This window comes from Pantherophis guttatus, chromosome 2 (assembly GCF_059756535.1).
Source record: "Pantherophis guttatus breed Tessera chromosome 2, ASM5975653v1, whole genome shotgun sequence".
Taxonomy (NCBI): domain Eukaryota; kingdom Metazoa; phylum Chordata; class Lepidosauria; order Squamata; family Colubridae; genus Pantherophis; species Pantherophis guttatus.
The window spans coordinates 135,262,706-135,277,453 of NC_142064.1; the positions used below are offsets into that span (position 1 = coordinate 135,262,706).

A 14,748-nucleotide genomic window follows, 5' to 3' on the forward strand; every position below is an offset into this window, starting at 1 on the left:
ATGACTGTTGTAAAGGGGGTAAGTGTAAAAGTAGAGTTGTAAAGCTGATTTTTCATCACTGTTGTAAGTGCAAACAGCCACTAAATGAGGACTACCTATATTGCCAGGTAGCATTGGACAAACTGCTTAAAAACTCTAGGTTGAGTTAAAGCTAGGCAAAGCTGACATTAATACAACAGATGGACCAGTGTAAGGCAGTTTTCTGTGTTCCTCTCTTGTCCCTGCTTGGCTAGATCCTCCTTGCCCCTGTAGTAAGCTAGGCCCAGGACTATTTATTACTTGTAGTGGTGCTCTGCTGGCATGAGATTGCCAAGACATACAATATCCCAAGATATAAACAATTGCACCTGCCTCTTTTTTCTTCTCCTCAGCAGTCTCCTGGAAGGGATTCTTTAACTGGCAAATCAGTCTTAAAATAAAAGAATCAACAGGGAACCAGGATACTAAACTTCAAGATTTTGGTAGGTGAAAAAAAAAACTAACTTTCAGTTTAATAGTGCTCTGTCATCACAGTAATATCCATATAGAAAGGGAGATATAAATTATGCCACATTTCTGCTTGGATACGATTAGCAGATTTTGTAGCTGGATAGGAAATCGCTATGAAAAGTGGCTCAAATAAAACAGGGTTTTCCCCATCGTTCCTGGTGGATGCTATGCTGGTGGCAATCCTAATGCCACCTTCAAAAAAAGAAAAAAATGCACACAAACTAGGCGAGGAGAACCTTTTTCCTTTTAACTGACCATGATTTGTCTGACACAGAAGGAAGTTAAACGCCAATGGACTCCTAAGCCTTCACAGCTCGGTGCAACGTCAGAGAGGAAGGAAGCAGCAGGCTGGGGCACAATAAAACACGAGGAGATCTCCCCTCTTTCACTTCAGTCATCACTATAAACAGGTGGCAGGGGCAGGGGAGACTTAGCCACAAAGTGCTCACGGCAGCCAGGTAGGGAAAGGGAGATTCTCACTTTGAGCTCCAGCCCTCAAGGGATCTGAAAGACGTTGAGTTTGCTGGTGTTTTTGAGTGTCTGTCGCCGGTTGCAGAACCAAACCCGGACCACTTCCCGGTCATAATTGAGCTCCTTGGCAATCTCGGTGATTTCATGGCCGGTAGGGAGGGTGTTTTTCTCAAAATAGGCGTTGAGGGCCTCAATGGCCTGCGGGGTGAAAGAAGTGCGGCGTTTCCGCTTCTTGGAAGGCTCCCCACCCACAAACTCCATCAGGTTCTGCTGGCCTTCCTGATTCCGAAGCTCAGCTTCACTCAGCCACTTCTCCAGCACGGGCTTTAGCTTCTGGGCACTCTTGGGGGTGATGTCCAATTTTTCGAATCTGCAAAATCAGCAGGAACCATTGAGGAAGGCAAGGCGGACTTCTTGTCACTACTGTTTGCTACCCAGCCCTGAGGAAATAAATATCTCAATGTTCAGGTTTGATTCATTAGTCATTTAAGGCAGGGCAGAGGTCAAAATGAGTGGGCTCCACATGATCCCTTAGAAGTAACTGCCATCATAACGACAATCTACTTAATTCAGGATTAGAAACTGATATGGAACCCTTCTGTGATGGAATGTGCACCTGGAGGAGCAGAGGGGGAGGGATTTGGCAACATGGAGCTTTCCCAGAAAGGGGCCCAGAGTAAGAGGCCACACAGTTCCGAGATGGATGTGGGAAGGGCGAACAGGTTCAATGTAGCCACCTTAGAATCTGTCAAGAAATATCTAGTAGTCAGTAAGTTATAGCTTTAGTTTGGCAAGGTTCTGTCCATCGGGTATAAGCAAGTAAAGGATTGAACTCAATTGGACCTTACTGTCTCATCTCTGAGCTTGGGCCAGGGATGAAATCCAGCAGGTTCTGAGAGGTTCTGGAGAACCGGTAGCGAAAATTTTGAGCAGTTTGGGGAACTGGTAGCAGAAATTTTGAGTAATTCGGAGAACCGGCAAATACCACCTCTGGCTGGCCCCCGAGTGGGGTGGGAATAGAGATTTTGCAATATACTTCCCCCCAGAAGTGGGTGGGAATTGGGATTTTGCAGTATCCTTCCTCTGGAATGGGCTGGGAATGGAGATTTTGCAGTATCCTTCCCTTGCCACGCCCACCAATCCACACCATGCCCACCAAGCCATGCCCACAGAACAGGTAGTTTTAAAAAATGGATTTCACCACTGGCTTGAGCCCAACACATATATAGGGCTATAGTATTCTGTTTGGGCTGCAATTATTTAGATATCCACTAGATGATAATCAAGATATACAAACAATTCTATCCCTTTTGCTCAGTGGTGGGATTCAAGTAATTTAACAACCAGTTCTGTGCCCTAATGATTTCTTCCAACAACCAGTTTGCCAAACTGCTCAGAAATTTAACAATCGGTTCTCCCGAAATGGTGCGAACCGGCTGAATCCCACCTCTGCTTTTGCTGCCATGTAGTGGTCATCTGGATTTTGCATCCTAGATACGATAGCCCCATCTTATTGCTTTGATGATATTGAGCTATATAAAGAACTGGGAAGGAGGAAGGCCTAGGGTTGATTTAAAAGAAGACTGGGCAAACTGTTTTTCTATTGGGGGTTGCATTCCACCCAGAGTCATCTGCACAGGGAAACAGACTCGCTTACCTGCATATAGCAGACTGGCTGTATGCAGGTCCTTCAGTGGCAGTTAATGCCTGTCCCACCTGGGTTTGGGTGAGACCCAGAGAGAGACGTCGAATCTTAAAGTTCTTGGCAAACTCTCTGATCTCCTCCAGGTTTATGCCATCTTCATCATTTCCACTACTTGAAGGTTGAGGCTCTGGTAGGAGAAAGAATGAAAAAGACACCCTTGTTCCATTTTGCAGTTTCTGACTAAATTGCACTATAAATCCTTTTCTCCTGCAGCCACATGCATCTTTCATGCCACTGGGCAGGAAGTAGTTTTTATTTCACAGCAGTTGAGTTGCGATCTGAAAATGGGGGACATTTCCATCAATCCCTTTAAATCTCACACTGGTCTCCTTGGATTAGGTGCTGGTGATTCTCCTTCCTGACTGAATGGTTGGTTCCAGTCAGTGGAAGAGGTTCAGCCTATAATTAGTCTATGACAGGGTGCCACAGGGCTTGGCTCTTTCCCACTTTTTATTTAATATCTATATGAAGCTGCTGAGGGGTGCCCAGATATCTTACCGAGCAGGTTGCCTTCATAAATAATGAGTAAAGCAATAAAACCTGGGTCTGGGAGAGAGAATTTGCAAGATGTTAGATTTTGGTATTCATTCTGTCGGTCAGTGTCATTACAACCTATATTGTTAATTAATGTTGTGTTGTTGTGATCCTCCGTTTTTCTGTGTATGCTGCTGTTTTTTTTTAAAATGTTTTTATTATTAAAATATAAACAAAAATATAAAGACAATACAAAGACAAACAAAACCCCACCACCTACAAACCCACACAACATTCTACATATATGCTTTTTGTCATCAACAGAATATATATTTCTTTACGTATTAATAAGAAAATAGTATTAAACTCATAATTCAAATGGTTTAAACTAAGAATAATCTTGCATCTTCTCTGTATTCATCTCCTACTATTAATCTTTCACCCTATTTACTTTCATCTACAGTTGTACTGATTTTCCTTTCCAGCCATTGGTACCATTGGTGCCACACAAGATAATAGTCACTTTCTTCCTTATCCTGGAGTTCCAGCGTCAATCTATCCATGTTTGTTATTAGAAGTAGAGTGACACATTTTTAAAAAAAGTAATACTGTACGTGGGGTTTTTTTTTTGGTTTGGATTAACACTTGCAGGCGTCCCCACCATCCGCCTTTTTCTGAACAGCTGTGGGATGTATAACAATGCCTCTTTAATACAGAAATCAGGCAACCCCCCCTTCATGGTTTTCTCCCATAAATGTTCCACGCATGTGATCATGAACCAGCCTCCAGTACTGGCAGCTTCTTTCTCTGCCTGCTACAAGAATCACAGGGATACCAACATGCTTACTTGAAACCAGCTGGCTGACAGTTGGTGTCTCTGAGCAGGTGATGGGGACAGGAGTGGAAGCTAGTTTGGATGCTGGGGGAGGACTTGCAATGACCACAGTTGGCTGTGAGAGAGCTGGGGCAGGTTGAATTGGCTGGACCTGGCAACGGAGCAGAAAAAAAAAAGCAATATTCAGACCAAAACAGTTTAATACTGCTTTTGTTGATTTAGCTTGGCTGCCAATTTTCTACAGGTAGCCCTTGACTTACAACAGTTCACTGAGTGACCATTCAACATTACAACGGCACTGAAAAAAAAAGAGAGACTTATGACTGTTTTTCCCACAACCATTGCAGCATCCCCATAGTGACATGATCAAAATTCAGAGACTTGGCCACTGGCTCATATTTATGACGGCTGCAGTGTCCTGGGGTCATGTGATCACTTTTTGTGTGTCTTCTGATAAGCAAAGTCAATGGGAAAGCCAGTTTCACTTAACAACCGTGCGACTAACTTAACAACTGTGGTGATCCCCTTAACAACTGTGACAAAAAAAAAAAGCTTGCAAAATGGAGCAAAAGTCACTTAACAACTGTCTCACTTAGCAACAGAAATGTTGGGCTCAGTTGTGATCTTAAATCAAGGACTACCTGTATTTATTTTGCATCGTTTGTAGTTTTATAGTGCGAGTTTTTCAAATTGTTGCAAGTCACCCAGAGATGCCTGTTAGAGATGAATTGAGATAAATTGGATGAACGAATAAATAAAGAAATGAAATGAAATGAACTACGAATGAAAAATGGACTAATGAGCCATTATGCCAGTTGCAATCAGGGTCAAAGAAGGTGCATTAGCCAATGAGAATTTTGCCAGGTAGGAAATACATTTACCTTTGTTTATTTTATATGATTTATACTGTTTGAATAAAGTTAACATATCTTGACTCTCAAGTGCATGCTACAAGAGCTCTTAGTTCAAGTGTCAGTGCCAGCTTTCTCACTTCCTAATTGAAATACCAGCCATCAGATCAGCCAATTAGATTCTAGCTCAGCTGCAGGACATGCCTGTCAGCCTTATAAAGTAATGGTCCATAGGTATCAGCTAATTTTTGCTAGGCATCACTAACTTCAGCTACAAAAGGAGTAGGATCAGGTTTTCCAGAGCTTGGTGCTGGAAATCAAAATGGATTGGAGGAAGGACATTTTAGGTCTGCTGGCTCTCAAAACACTACTTCTGTTTTCATCTCAATCCAGGATGATATTATTTCAACCAGGACTCTCTGCATATGGGCCTTAGTTGCTAACCTGAGCACGAGTGTTGCTATATCTAGCATATAAATCCCACTGATCACCCTGACACAGATATAACATATGTCATGCCACAAGCAACACTTGACAAGAGGAATATTTTACACATTCAGCTACCAAGTCATCAAGGGTCAGGGCCAAGCGAAGAGGTTTTGCAGCCTGAGGCAAAACAGGAAATGCTATTCCTGCTTCCAGCCAATTTTGTGACACCCCAGGCTTGATTAACTAATTTGACAGGTGAGATGCAAAATCCCACTGGCCTGCCTCCTTTTCCTCAGCAGTAAAAATAATAAAGTGCCTCGTACTGTGCCTTGCTTTTTAATATATTTTTATTTTTCATAATGGTTGTTTTATATTTTTATAAGGATTGTATTTATAGAATTGTTATTCTTATTGAGGTATGCCACCCAGAGTGGCTTTTTGTGAGATAGGCGGTTGTATAAATGTGATCGATAAACTGGTTTATTAATCTAAAGCATATGAAGAATGGTTGAAGGAACTGGGTATGTCTAGTTTAATGAAAAGAAGGACTAGGAGTGACATGATAGCAGTGTTCCAATATCTCAGGGGCTGCCACAAAGAACAGCGGGTCAAGCTATTCTCCAAAGCACCTGAAGGCAGGACAAGAAGCAATGGAAGGAAACTAATCAAGGAGAGAACCGACCTAGAACTAAGGAAAACTTTCCTGGCAGAACAATTAACCAGTGTAACGGCTTGCCTCCAGAACTTGTGGGTGCTCCAACACTGGAGATTTTTAAGAAGAGACTGGACAACCATTTGTCTGAAATGGTATAGGGTTTCCTGCTTGAGCAGGGAGTTGGACTAGAAGACCTCCAAGGTCCCTTCCACCTCTGTTATTCTGTTAAATAAATAATTTGGAGCTCTTTCATGACTTCTCCTAGTTCAACAATCTATCAAAAGCAGTAGGCTCCCCATTTCTATTTAATCCACATTCCTCCCCCCCCCCACTCTCTCTATAGGTGCCTCTTTGGGCATCTTGGTAATTTTGTTGTTAAGATCCTCTGGTGATTTTCTCAGCAGCTTTGCTAGTTGCACTCACCTCGCTCTTGGCAGGAGATTCTGGGGGGGTTGATTTCCTGATAGTGGTTGCTGTCTGGATGGTGCTAGCCAAGGTGGCGATGACCTGACCTTGGGCATTTAAAAGCAGCTGGGGTGTCACCGCCTGGACTTGTAGATTTTGTGCCGGCAACGTAGCAGGGGCAGGAGTTGCCGTTGCAATTCCGGTTGGGTTCACTACCCATGGAAGAGTTCCAATAACCTGGAGGACAAAGGCAAGGGAAAGCACCAAGGTTGCAGTGTGTTAATCTTCTGACATTTTCCTATCAAAACCACATGGATTTAGTTTTGCCTTTGTAGCAGAGCCAAGATAGTATAAAGTTTAGGGTGTAGGACTGGGACCAGGCAGAGTCCCATTTGAGTCCATCCATGACTATGAAAATTCACTGGATGACTTTGGCTTAATAATTATCTCTATGCCCAATCTATAGCAAAACAGGAGAAGAAAATGCTTTCTAATGCGCCTTAAGCTTTGGAGGAAAGGCAGGCTGTATAACATTAATGAATAAACTGCACAGATGTTTGGCAACTAAAAAAAAAAACCATTCTTGTGTCCTTTAAGCATGGCCTACAGAATCCATTAATTCTGTTTCCAGAATGGAAACAGCACTTACTTGCCCTTGAGCATTAGTCAGGATTTGTCCAGTTATTCCTTGCACACTAGGAATGGTGTTTGCAATGACAGGCGTGGCAGCTAGTGAGCTAAGCAGCTGGGTTGGGGCTCCAAGAGAAGCTGCACTGATCTGTAAGAGATACCAAAACGAAACAATAAATGAAAACAAAGATCAAAGGTTAGGATTCTTCATTTGCATGCAAAGTGAGATCTTCTCTGCCTCAACTGCCTCCATACTTTCTTCCACAAGGCAGAATTACATATGCATTTGTCACTCTCTGAAGATATGAAGTGTTTATTATATCAAGGAACCTGATAACTCCTGAGGAGGTCAGTTTGCCCTGTTCCATGATCTAAATAATAAAATTACCTTTGAAAATATGCAATCTGACTAACCTCGTTCCAAGTTAATACATGGATAATGCTTGCCATTTTTGGCACCAGTCTTCAAATATGGCTAAGGAGCTATTTGTTACTGCAAAGGTCAATGCTTCCTTCAATAAGAAAAGAGTGGCTGGATTCTTGTTTTTCTTATTTTTAGCATTTTTCTCACTTTGTTGCAGCATTTGCTTGTTTTGCACTGCACACTATAGTCAACACGGCAAAGCTATCAATGCATGATGTAACGAGAGTTTTTGTTTTTCAGCCACCATGTTGTGGAGCCTGACGCTGATTAGAGCTGAGGTCATCCAAGCCGACTTTGAAACTGAAGGGGGGACTAGAGCCTTAGGCTTGGGAACCTGGACTATAACTAGTCTAGCACTTTAACCACTATGGTATACCATACCCGCGTTTCCCTGAAAATAACTTTTCCTCCAAAAAACGCATTAGGGCTTATTTTCTGGTTAGGGCTTATTTTTGGGGATATACGATACTAAATGCATCCGTCTGGCTGACAATCTTAACTGGGGCTTATTTTTTGACTAGGGCTTATATTATGAGCATCCTGAAAAATCATGCTAGGACTTATTTTTCGGTTGGGTCTTATTTTCGGGGAAACACTCTATTTTTTCATATCCTCATTTGAAATGAAAACTGAATATAGATTGTGGTTCAGATTTTACCGTTTCCCCCAAAATAAGACATCCCCTGATAATAAGCCCAATCGGGCTTTTGAGCGCACAGCAATAAGACCAAGCACTTATTTCAGGGTTCAAAAAAACTATAAGACAGAGTCTTATTTTCGGGGAAACACGGTATATCAGGGACATTGAAATCTATTTTTATGTATCGAAGAAATAGATTTCTCATTATCAGCGCAGAGGCTTATTCTATGCAGTTACTAGATTTGTTGAATTTATTCAGTACTGAATTCATCACAGAAATGTACATGAGATTTTCTTCTTTGGAAAAATCAGAAAGGATCAAAGTGATGTGGAAGGCCTTGAGTTGGGTCAGAAATGTATTTATAGAAGGTTTGTCAGCTCCCAACCCTGCTTCCCTGTAGCTCAAAAGTCTTCTTCAAGGAAAGGGGTTTTCTAATGTCTTACTATTCCTGCAAATCCTGCCGGCTGAACCGTGATCTGTGTTGGAGTTTCCAGTGGCTTGGCGGCAGGTGGAGTGGCTGTTGTGGTTGGCTGTGACAAAAGAGTTGTCTGAGCTGCTGGTTGGAACACAGTCTGTGTTTGGATGGATGGCCGGGGCTGGGCTGTTGGCTGTGCCTGGAAAGGTTGGGCTGGCTGCAAAGGGGCTTGTACTGCTGTGTTCAGCACTGCAGTGGCTGCGAGAGCAAGACAGAAAGAGATGCGTTAAATTCAGGGTCGTCGCAAAATGTACTTTTTGAAGGGGAGGGACAGTCTCCAGGTTTGTCACATAAGTTCTAGGTTTGACCCATGGGAAAGCAATGGGAAGAATTACTTCTCAGCATTTATGGGATCTAATGAGCCAAGAACTAAACCTTGAAGATAAAATGGGGGAAAGGCTACAGGTAGTCCTCAACGTACGGCCATAATTGAGCCAAGAATTTCTGTTGCTAAGTGAAACATTTACTAAGTGAGTTTTGCCCCCATTTTACAATTTTTCTTGCCACAGTTGTTAAAATGAATCCCTGCAGTTGATAAATTAGCAACCCGGTTGTTAAGTGAAACTGGTTTCCCCATTGATTTTGCTTGTCAGAAGGTCGCAAGAGGTGAACTGCTGGACACTGCAACCGTCATAAATATGAGTCAGTTGCCAAGCAGCTGAATTTTGATCACATGACCATGGGGAGGCTGCGATGGTCGTAAGCATGAAAAACAGCCATAAATCACTTTTTTCAGTGAGGTTACTTGGAACGGTCACTAAATGAACTGCTCTAAGTCGAGGACTACCTGTATTTCATATTCAGAGGAACTATTGTACCAGCTGGAGTTAAAAGATACACCACACACAATGCAATTATATTGAAACAGGGTTCCGTGGAATTCTCTCTACTCATGCTAGAAATTATCTCTCTAATGCAAGATGAAATCAGGGGCCACCTAAACAAGTAGACAACAGCTTGGTGGGCTGGGCTCCATCATTGCCGGAACAGCTGTTGCAACTCAGAGTAACCACAGCTACTTTGCATCACTGGCTCCTTGTGTGAATTAACTGCTAGCAAGAAGTAGCGCCTGGGGAATTAATCCTAGCTCTACATTTTTAATTAAGCATTGCTGTCCTACCAGTCTTCAGAAAATGAAAGTTATTTGCAGAGAATACTGACTGGAACCATGGTTTCCTTTATAAATAACAGGCCCCTGAAACCAAACCGCACTGTATTTTCTGCTGTCACACAGACTAGGAATTTAGTGACATCATTTAGCCAAGAAACTGCTGGTCTACAAGGGAACATCCTGGGGGCTTTGATGCAGCCATAAAACTTAGAAAGACCTCCCCATTCATTTCAGAGGGGGAAGCAGATCCTTTCCATCAATGGATCTGGTTCCTGCACTCAAGTTAATGGGGGAAGTCTGATGCATGCCGTTTTGGACCAGAATACCTTGGCTTTTGACCCAGAGCAAAAGAGCTATCCCTCCCTCCCTCCCTGAAATTCAAAAAGATTATCAGCCTCCCAACATGCTCCCTCCCAGATTAAGGCTGATTCTGGTTAGGGCCCAAGTGCCGCAGACTCTTGCTCCCCCTATGTGACCTTCCAAGAAACAATGGTTACCTTGCAAATTGGCTATAGGTGATTTGAAAATTCCCCCAGTAGGAGAGGCAGCCGTCAGTCCTGGGAGGGCAGCCACCGTTGCTGCAGGAAATGTCCACACAGCCAGCCCCTGCTGACTTGCCACTTGACCTGCAATACTGATGGGGATAAGAAGAGGTTGAGTAACTGCCCCTGCCGGAACCATTACGCCTGTCACAACTGTTGCTAAGTTTTCCTGAGTCAAGACCTGCAAAAGCAAACGAGATGTAAAAAAGAAAAAAGGGAAAACAAAATCAACGCCACTGCAGACAGCATCAGTGCAGCAGTCACGTCAGCCGGTCCACCGGAGGCCCAGCCCAGCCAGGAGATGCCTGACTGAGATGTGCCGGGTGCGGCTTGGCCCCCACCCCGTGGCCAGCAGCTGGGTGACCCAGCTCTGTAACACTCCAATGGGAGGGGGCTGGTTCAAAGTCAACCATGAAAGAACCTGGGACATATCTTTTTTTGTTTTTAATTCCCAGCCCTGATCGATTAGTCTCTGCTGTCTGTTCGCCCAATCCCTTTTTGACTCGAAATGCAAAGTCCAAAGCATAGCACAGTAAACCCTAGTTATCTAATTTATTAGTTATCAGGCCAGTTTTAGCCAAGGATATGTCCTTCAGAAAACTGGCACTACTGTACTGCACCCTGGGGTGCATGGTCATCCCACAGGTCAGTGTAGACCAGGGGTGTCAAACTCAAGGCCCAGAGGTTGGATTTGGCCCATGGGGTACTTAGATCTGGTCTGTGAAGCCACCCTGGAAACAGCGAAGAACTGCCCCCCCCCCCCCAAAGCTCCATTTTCATTGGCAGAAGCCTGCAGAAGGCCATCGTGGCCAAAAATGGAGCTCAGGAGCCTGTTTTTGCTGGCAGAGCACTTGGGCCACCACAGGTGCCCCAACACGAGTGACGTCAAGCTGGCCATGCTCACCCTGGCCACGCCCACCCCAGCCCCCCAAGGTCAAACACAACCCTGATGCGGCCCTCAATGAAATCGAGTTTGATACCCCCGGTGTAGACTAAGAGGGAGGCGGAAATAATTTCCTTGCAATGTTCACAAGCTATCTAAAATACATGCTGTAAACAGTACTGGCTTTGTTTGCCATAACGGTGGGCAGCAGATCTTCCTGCTGGGAAATCATTTCATCACTTCAGCTACTTTTCTTTCTTTCTTTCTTTCTTTCTTTCTTTCTTTCTTTCTTTCTTTCTTTCTTTCTTTCTTTCTTTCTTTCTTTCCTTCCTTCCTTCCTTCCTTCCTTCCTTCCTTCCTTCCTTCCTTCCTGAACTACAAATCCCAGCAGCCTTGGCCAATGATAAGAAAAGCTGGGTATTGTTGTTTAGCAATTTCTCGAAGGCCAAATGTTCTAGGATGTATTCCAATCTGCTATTTCAGAGCAAAGCTGATAAGCTTATTTGACAATGAAAATACAATTTCTCTTTGAAGGTGCCAACCGCAGTTTGAAGTATTTTGACAAGAAGAGGCATGAGGAAGGAGAAATCTCCCCATCCTGGCAAGCAATGATAGGTGATTTTAATGTATCGCCTGTGAAACTGTGTGCATCACCTGAATGGGGAAACATTCATTCGCCAATGCCTGTCCTCATTCTTAATCCCACTGTTGTTATCCTATACATTATTTTCTAAACAGGTGAAAGTAGGGAAAAAGATTACTTTGTATAAAATAACAGTGCTTGCATCACAAGTAAATGAATCAGAATTCAAAGGCATTTTATCCATTCCTTTACGTTCCAAAGCCCTATGAATAATATCAAAACCCCCAACAGGTAATGATTTTGTTCTCCATGTGACAAGGATAAGATGCAGGACAGTGAAGGAAAAAAAAAATCAAAAGATACCGTAGAAAATGAGTTTTATTCTCTTTATGGGTCTCAAAATGTTCAACCTTTCAGCCCTTTTCTGGAGAACCACAAAATAAGTGAAGAAACTCCACATCCTATTCCAAGAGCTAAAAAAGGGCATTACCTCATGTATTTGACACTCCTAAATATGTTATTTTGGAGAATGAAACTAATAGTCTACAGCACATTTGGATAGTTTCCTCTTTTGTGTTTTTTTATATCACTGAACTAAGGCGGTTTTCTTATTTCTAAACTGTGAGGCAATTTACACTAATTTTCTTAAACAGCTGTTGCTCTATGAGAGCTTGTATGGAATAAAAGGTATACAGGCTTTATAGAAGATAAACAAGGCAAGTCTCTCTTTACCTCCTTAATTTTGTTGGGTTGGGCTCTCATATAAGGGATTAATGATATGTCAAATTGCATTTGTGTATCTTGCAGCACTCTTTAAAAAACCCACCCAAATGCCTGCCAAGAAAACACTGGAAGGGTGCATTTGATTTCTACAAAGCTTTGTCAACTGCATCCTTTAAAAAAAATGAGACCACATTCCAGAGTACCAAAGCTATCTGTAACAGGGCTCTCCAACCTTGGCAACTTTAAGATTTGTGGACTTCAACTCCCAGAATTCTTCAGCCAGCATGTCTGGCTGAAGTATTTTTGGAGTTGAAGTCTTCAAGTCTTGATTGGAGACCCTTGATCTATAACATCAAAAAGTATCTTAAATGTGAGAACCTCTAAGTTCCATAACACTCTGGGATTTTAGTAAAGATTCTCCTTCTGCCTAAGTATCCTGCCCATATTCAGCTGCTCCACAGGGCACTGGGAATTCCCAACTCCACTAGAGAAATTGAATGCATTACAGTATTTCCTTCGTTCATTGAACAAGAGGTCCCTCCTGTTTATATTAAAACTACAGTAGTAGGGTAGTTACCTGTGGTGCCGCTTGCACTGTGACAGGAGTTAAAGTTGGTGTTGGTTGGCTTGTCACTTGGCTAAATGGAACAATTCCTGGGATAGGCACAGGTGTTATTTCAGGCAATGCCTTGACTTCACCTTAAAAAAGAGAAAACATGTTACTCTGTTAACCTCTTCAACTATCATCCTGGATATTGTATATCAAACCAAGTTACTTTCATTGAATGAAGAGGACATCCTGAACATGGATCAATAGACTGCATGCATCTCAAATTGGCAGGATGTAGGCAACAGTCTACTACATCGTTCAATACTTGAAGTCTTCCAAGGCTGCCACAAGGAAGAGGGGGCCAACTTATTTGCCAAAGCACCAGAGGGCAGGACAAGAAACAACGGATGGAAATCAGTGGCGGGTTGCCCCCGGTTCGCACCGGTTCTATAGAACTGCTAGTAAAACCAGCGTGAGGCTCCGCCCACCAACCCCGACCTTATCAAAACGCTTCTGCACATGTGTGCAGCCCTGCTGCGAACCGGTAGTAAAGGTAAGTAGAACCCACTCCTGATGGAAATTAACCAAGGAGAGAAGCAATCTAGAATTAAGGAGAAAACTCCAAACAGTGAGAACAATTAACCAGAGGAACGGCTTGCCTTCGCAAGTTGTGGGTGCCTCGTCACTGGAGGATTTTAGGAAGAGATTGGATAGCCATTTATCAAAAATAGTATTATACCGCGTTTCCCCGAAAATAAGGCCCTGTCTTATATTTTTTTGAACCCTGAAATAAGCACTTGGCCTTATTGCCATGCGCTCAAAAGCCCGATTGGGCTTATTATCAGGGAATGTCTTATTTTGGGGGAAACAGGGTATTGGTATTGGTATTGGTATTGGTATTGGTATTGGTAATAGTATAGTTATAGTTATAGTTATAGTTATAGTTATAGTTATAGTTAGTTTAGTTTAGTTTAGTTTAGTTTAGTTTAGTTTAGTTTAGTTTAGTATAGTATAGTATAGTATAGTATAGTATAGTATAGTATAGTATAGTATAGTATAGTATAGTATAGTATGAAGAGCATGGGGTTGGATGACCTCCAAGGTTCCCCCCAATTCTGTTACTGTCACTGTATTGTCTGCTGGCAAGTAGTATCTGGATCAGAGATCCATAGAATGCTTATGTAGGAAAGCACGAGCATGATTTAGGCAAAGCTGGCCTTTGGTTGCTGTTATGGCATGCTGGCCAAAATGTTTCAAAATTACCACTATTAATAAAGAATGCTATTATGACTAAGGCTGATCATTTAGTCTAGCCTACAGGTGTCAAACTCGCCGCATCACGTTGTCGTCACGTGATGTATTGTGACACTTTTTCTCTTCGGGGAGCTGGTGTGGGTGTGGCTGCCAATCTGACACCCCTGGTCTAGCTTTTCTTTCTCTAATTACATGTATTATGCAACCATTTTGATTTATCTACCTAATGATGCTGAGGAAGCTACTGAAGTCCTAATTATTTTCCCAGGCATTAGGGCAGAATTATAGTTGAACCCCTGCTGGATATTTTTTTTTTTAAATTGCTGCTTTATGTTTATTTTTGGGGCTGTTCATGATTCCTTCTTGGGTTTTGTACTTTTATTTTTTTTTAATAGTACGTTGGTCAGAGATGTTGGGAGTTTGGCGGTCTCTAAATTGTATGCATGTGTATTTGTATGTGTCAATAAATGGATACATAAATTTTGTTGTTTAGCCGGTTTTGAAGGAATATTATGAATGAAAGTTTACTGTGCATTTGTTGATTTAGAGAACGCATATAGCTAAGTGGGTAGGCTTGAAATATATTTTATATAAACATGAAGTTAATAGGGGGTTAAT

At 42.5% G+C, this 14,748-nt stretch overlaps 1 protein-coding gene across 3 annotated transcripts in view; it reads right to left on the reverse strand.

Annotated features, from left to right (window-relative positions):
• Positions 1-464: 464 nt before the first annotated feature.
• POU6F1 (POU class 6 homeobox 1) overlaps positions 465-14,748 on the reverse strand; it is a 52,371-nt gene continuing 38,087 nt past the window's right edge. For all 3 annotated transcript variants that reach the window (XM_034412221.3, XM_034412220.3, XM_087886815.1), the window contains exons 4-11: positions 12,904-13,025; positions 10,093-10,318; positions 8,453-8,682; positions 6,964-7,092; positions 6,333-6,551; positions 3,987-4,125; positions 2,618-2,792; positions 465-1,330 (exon numbers count right to left, since the gene is read on the reverse strand). In XM_034412221.3, coding sequence (XP_034268112.2) covers positions 985-1,330; positions 2,618-2,792; positions 3,987-4,125; positions 6,333-6,551; positions 6,964-7,092; positions 8,453-8,682; positions 10,093-10,318; positions 12,904-13,025 — 1,586 coding nt within the window. In that variant the 3' untranslated portion in view covers positions 465-984. The remainder of the gene's footprint in view (positions 1,331-2,617; positions 2,793-3,986; positions 4,126-6,332; positions 6,552-6,963; positions 7,093-8,452; positions 8,683-10,092; positions 10,319-12,903; positions 13,026-14,748) is intronic.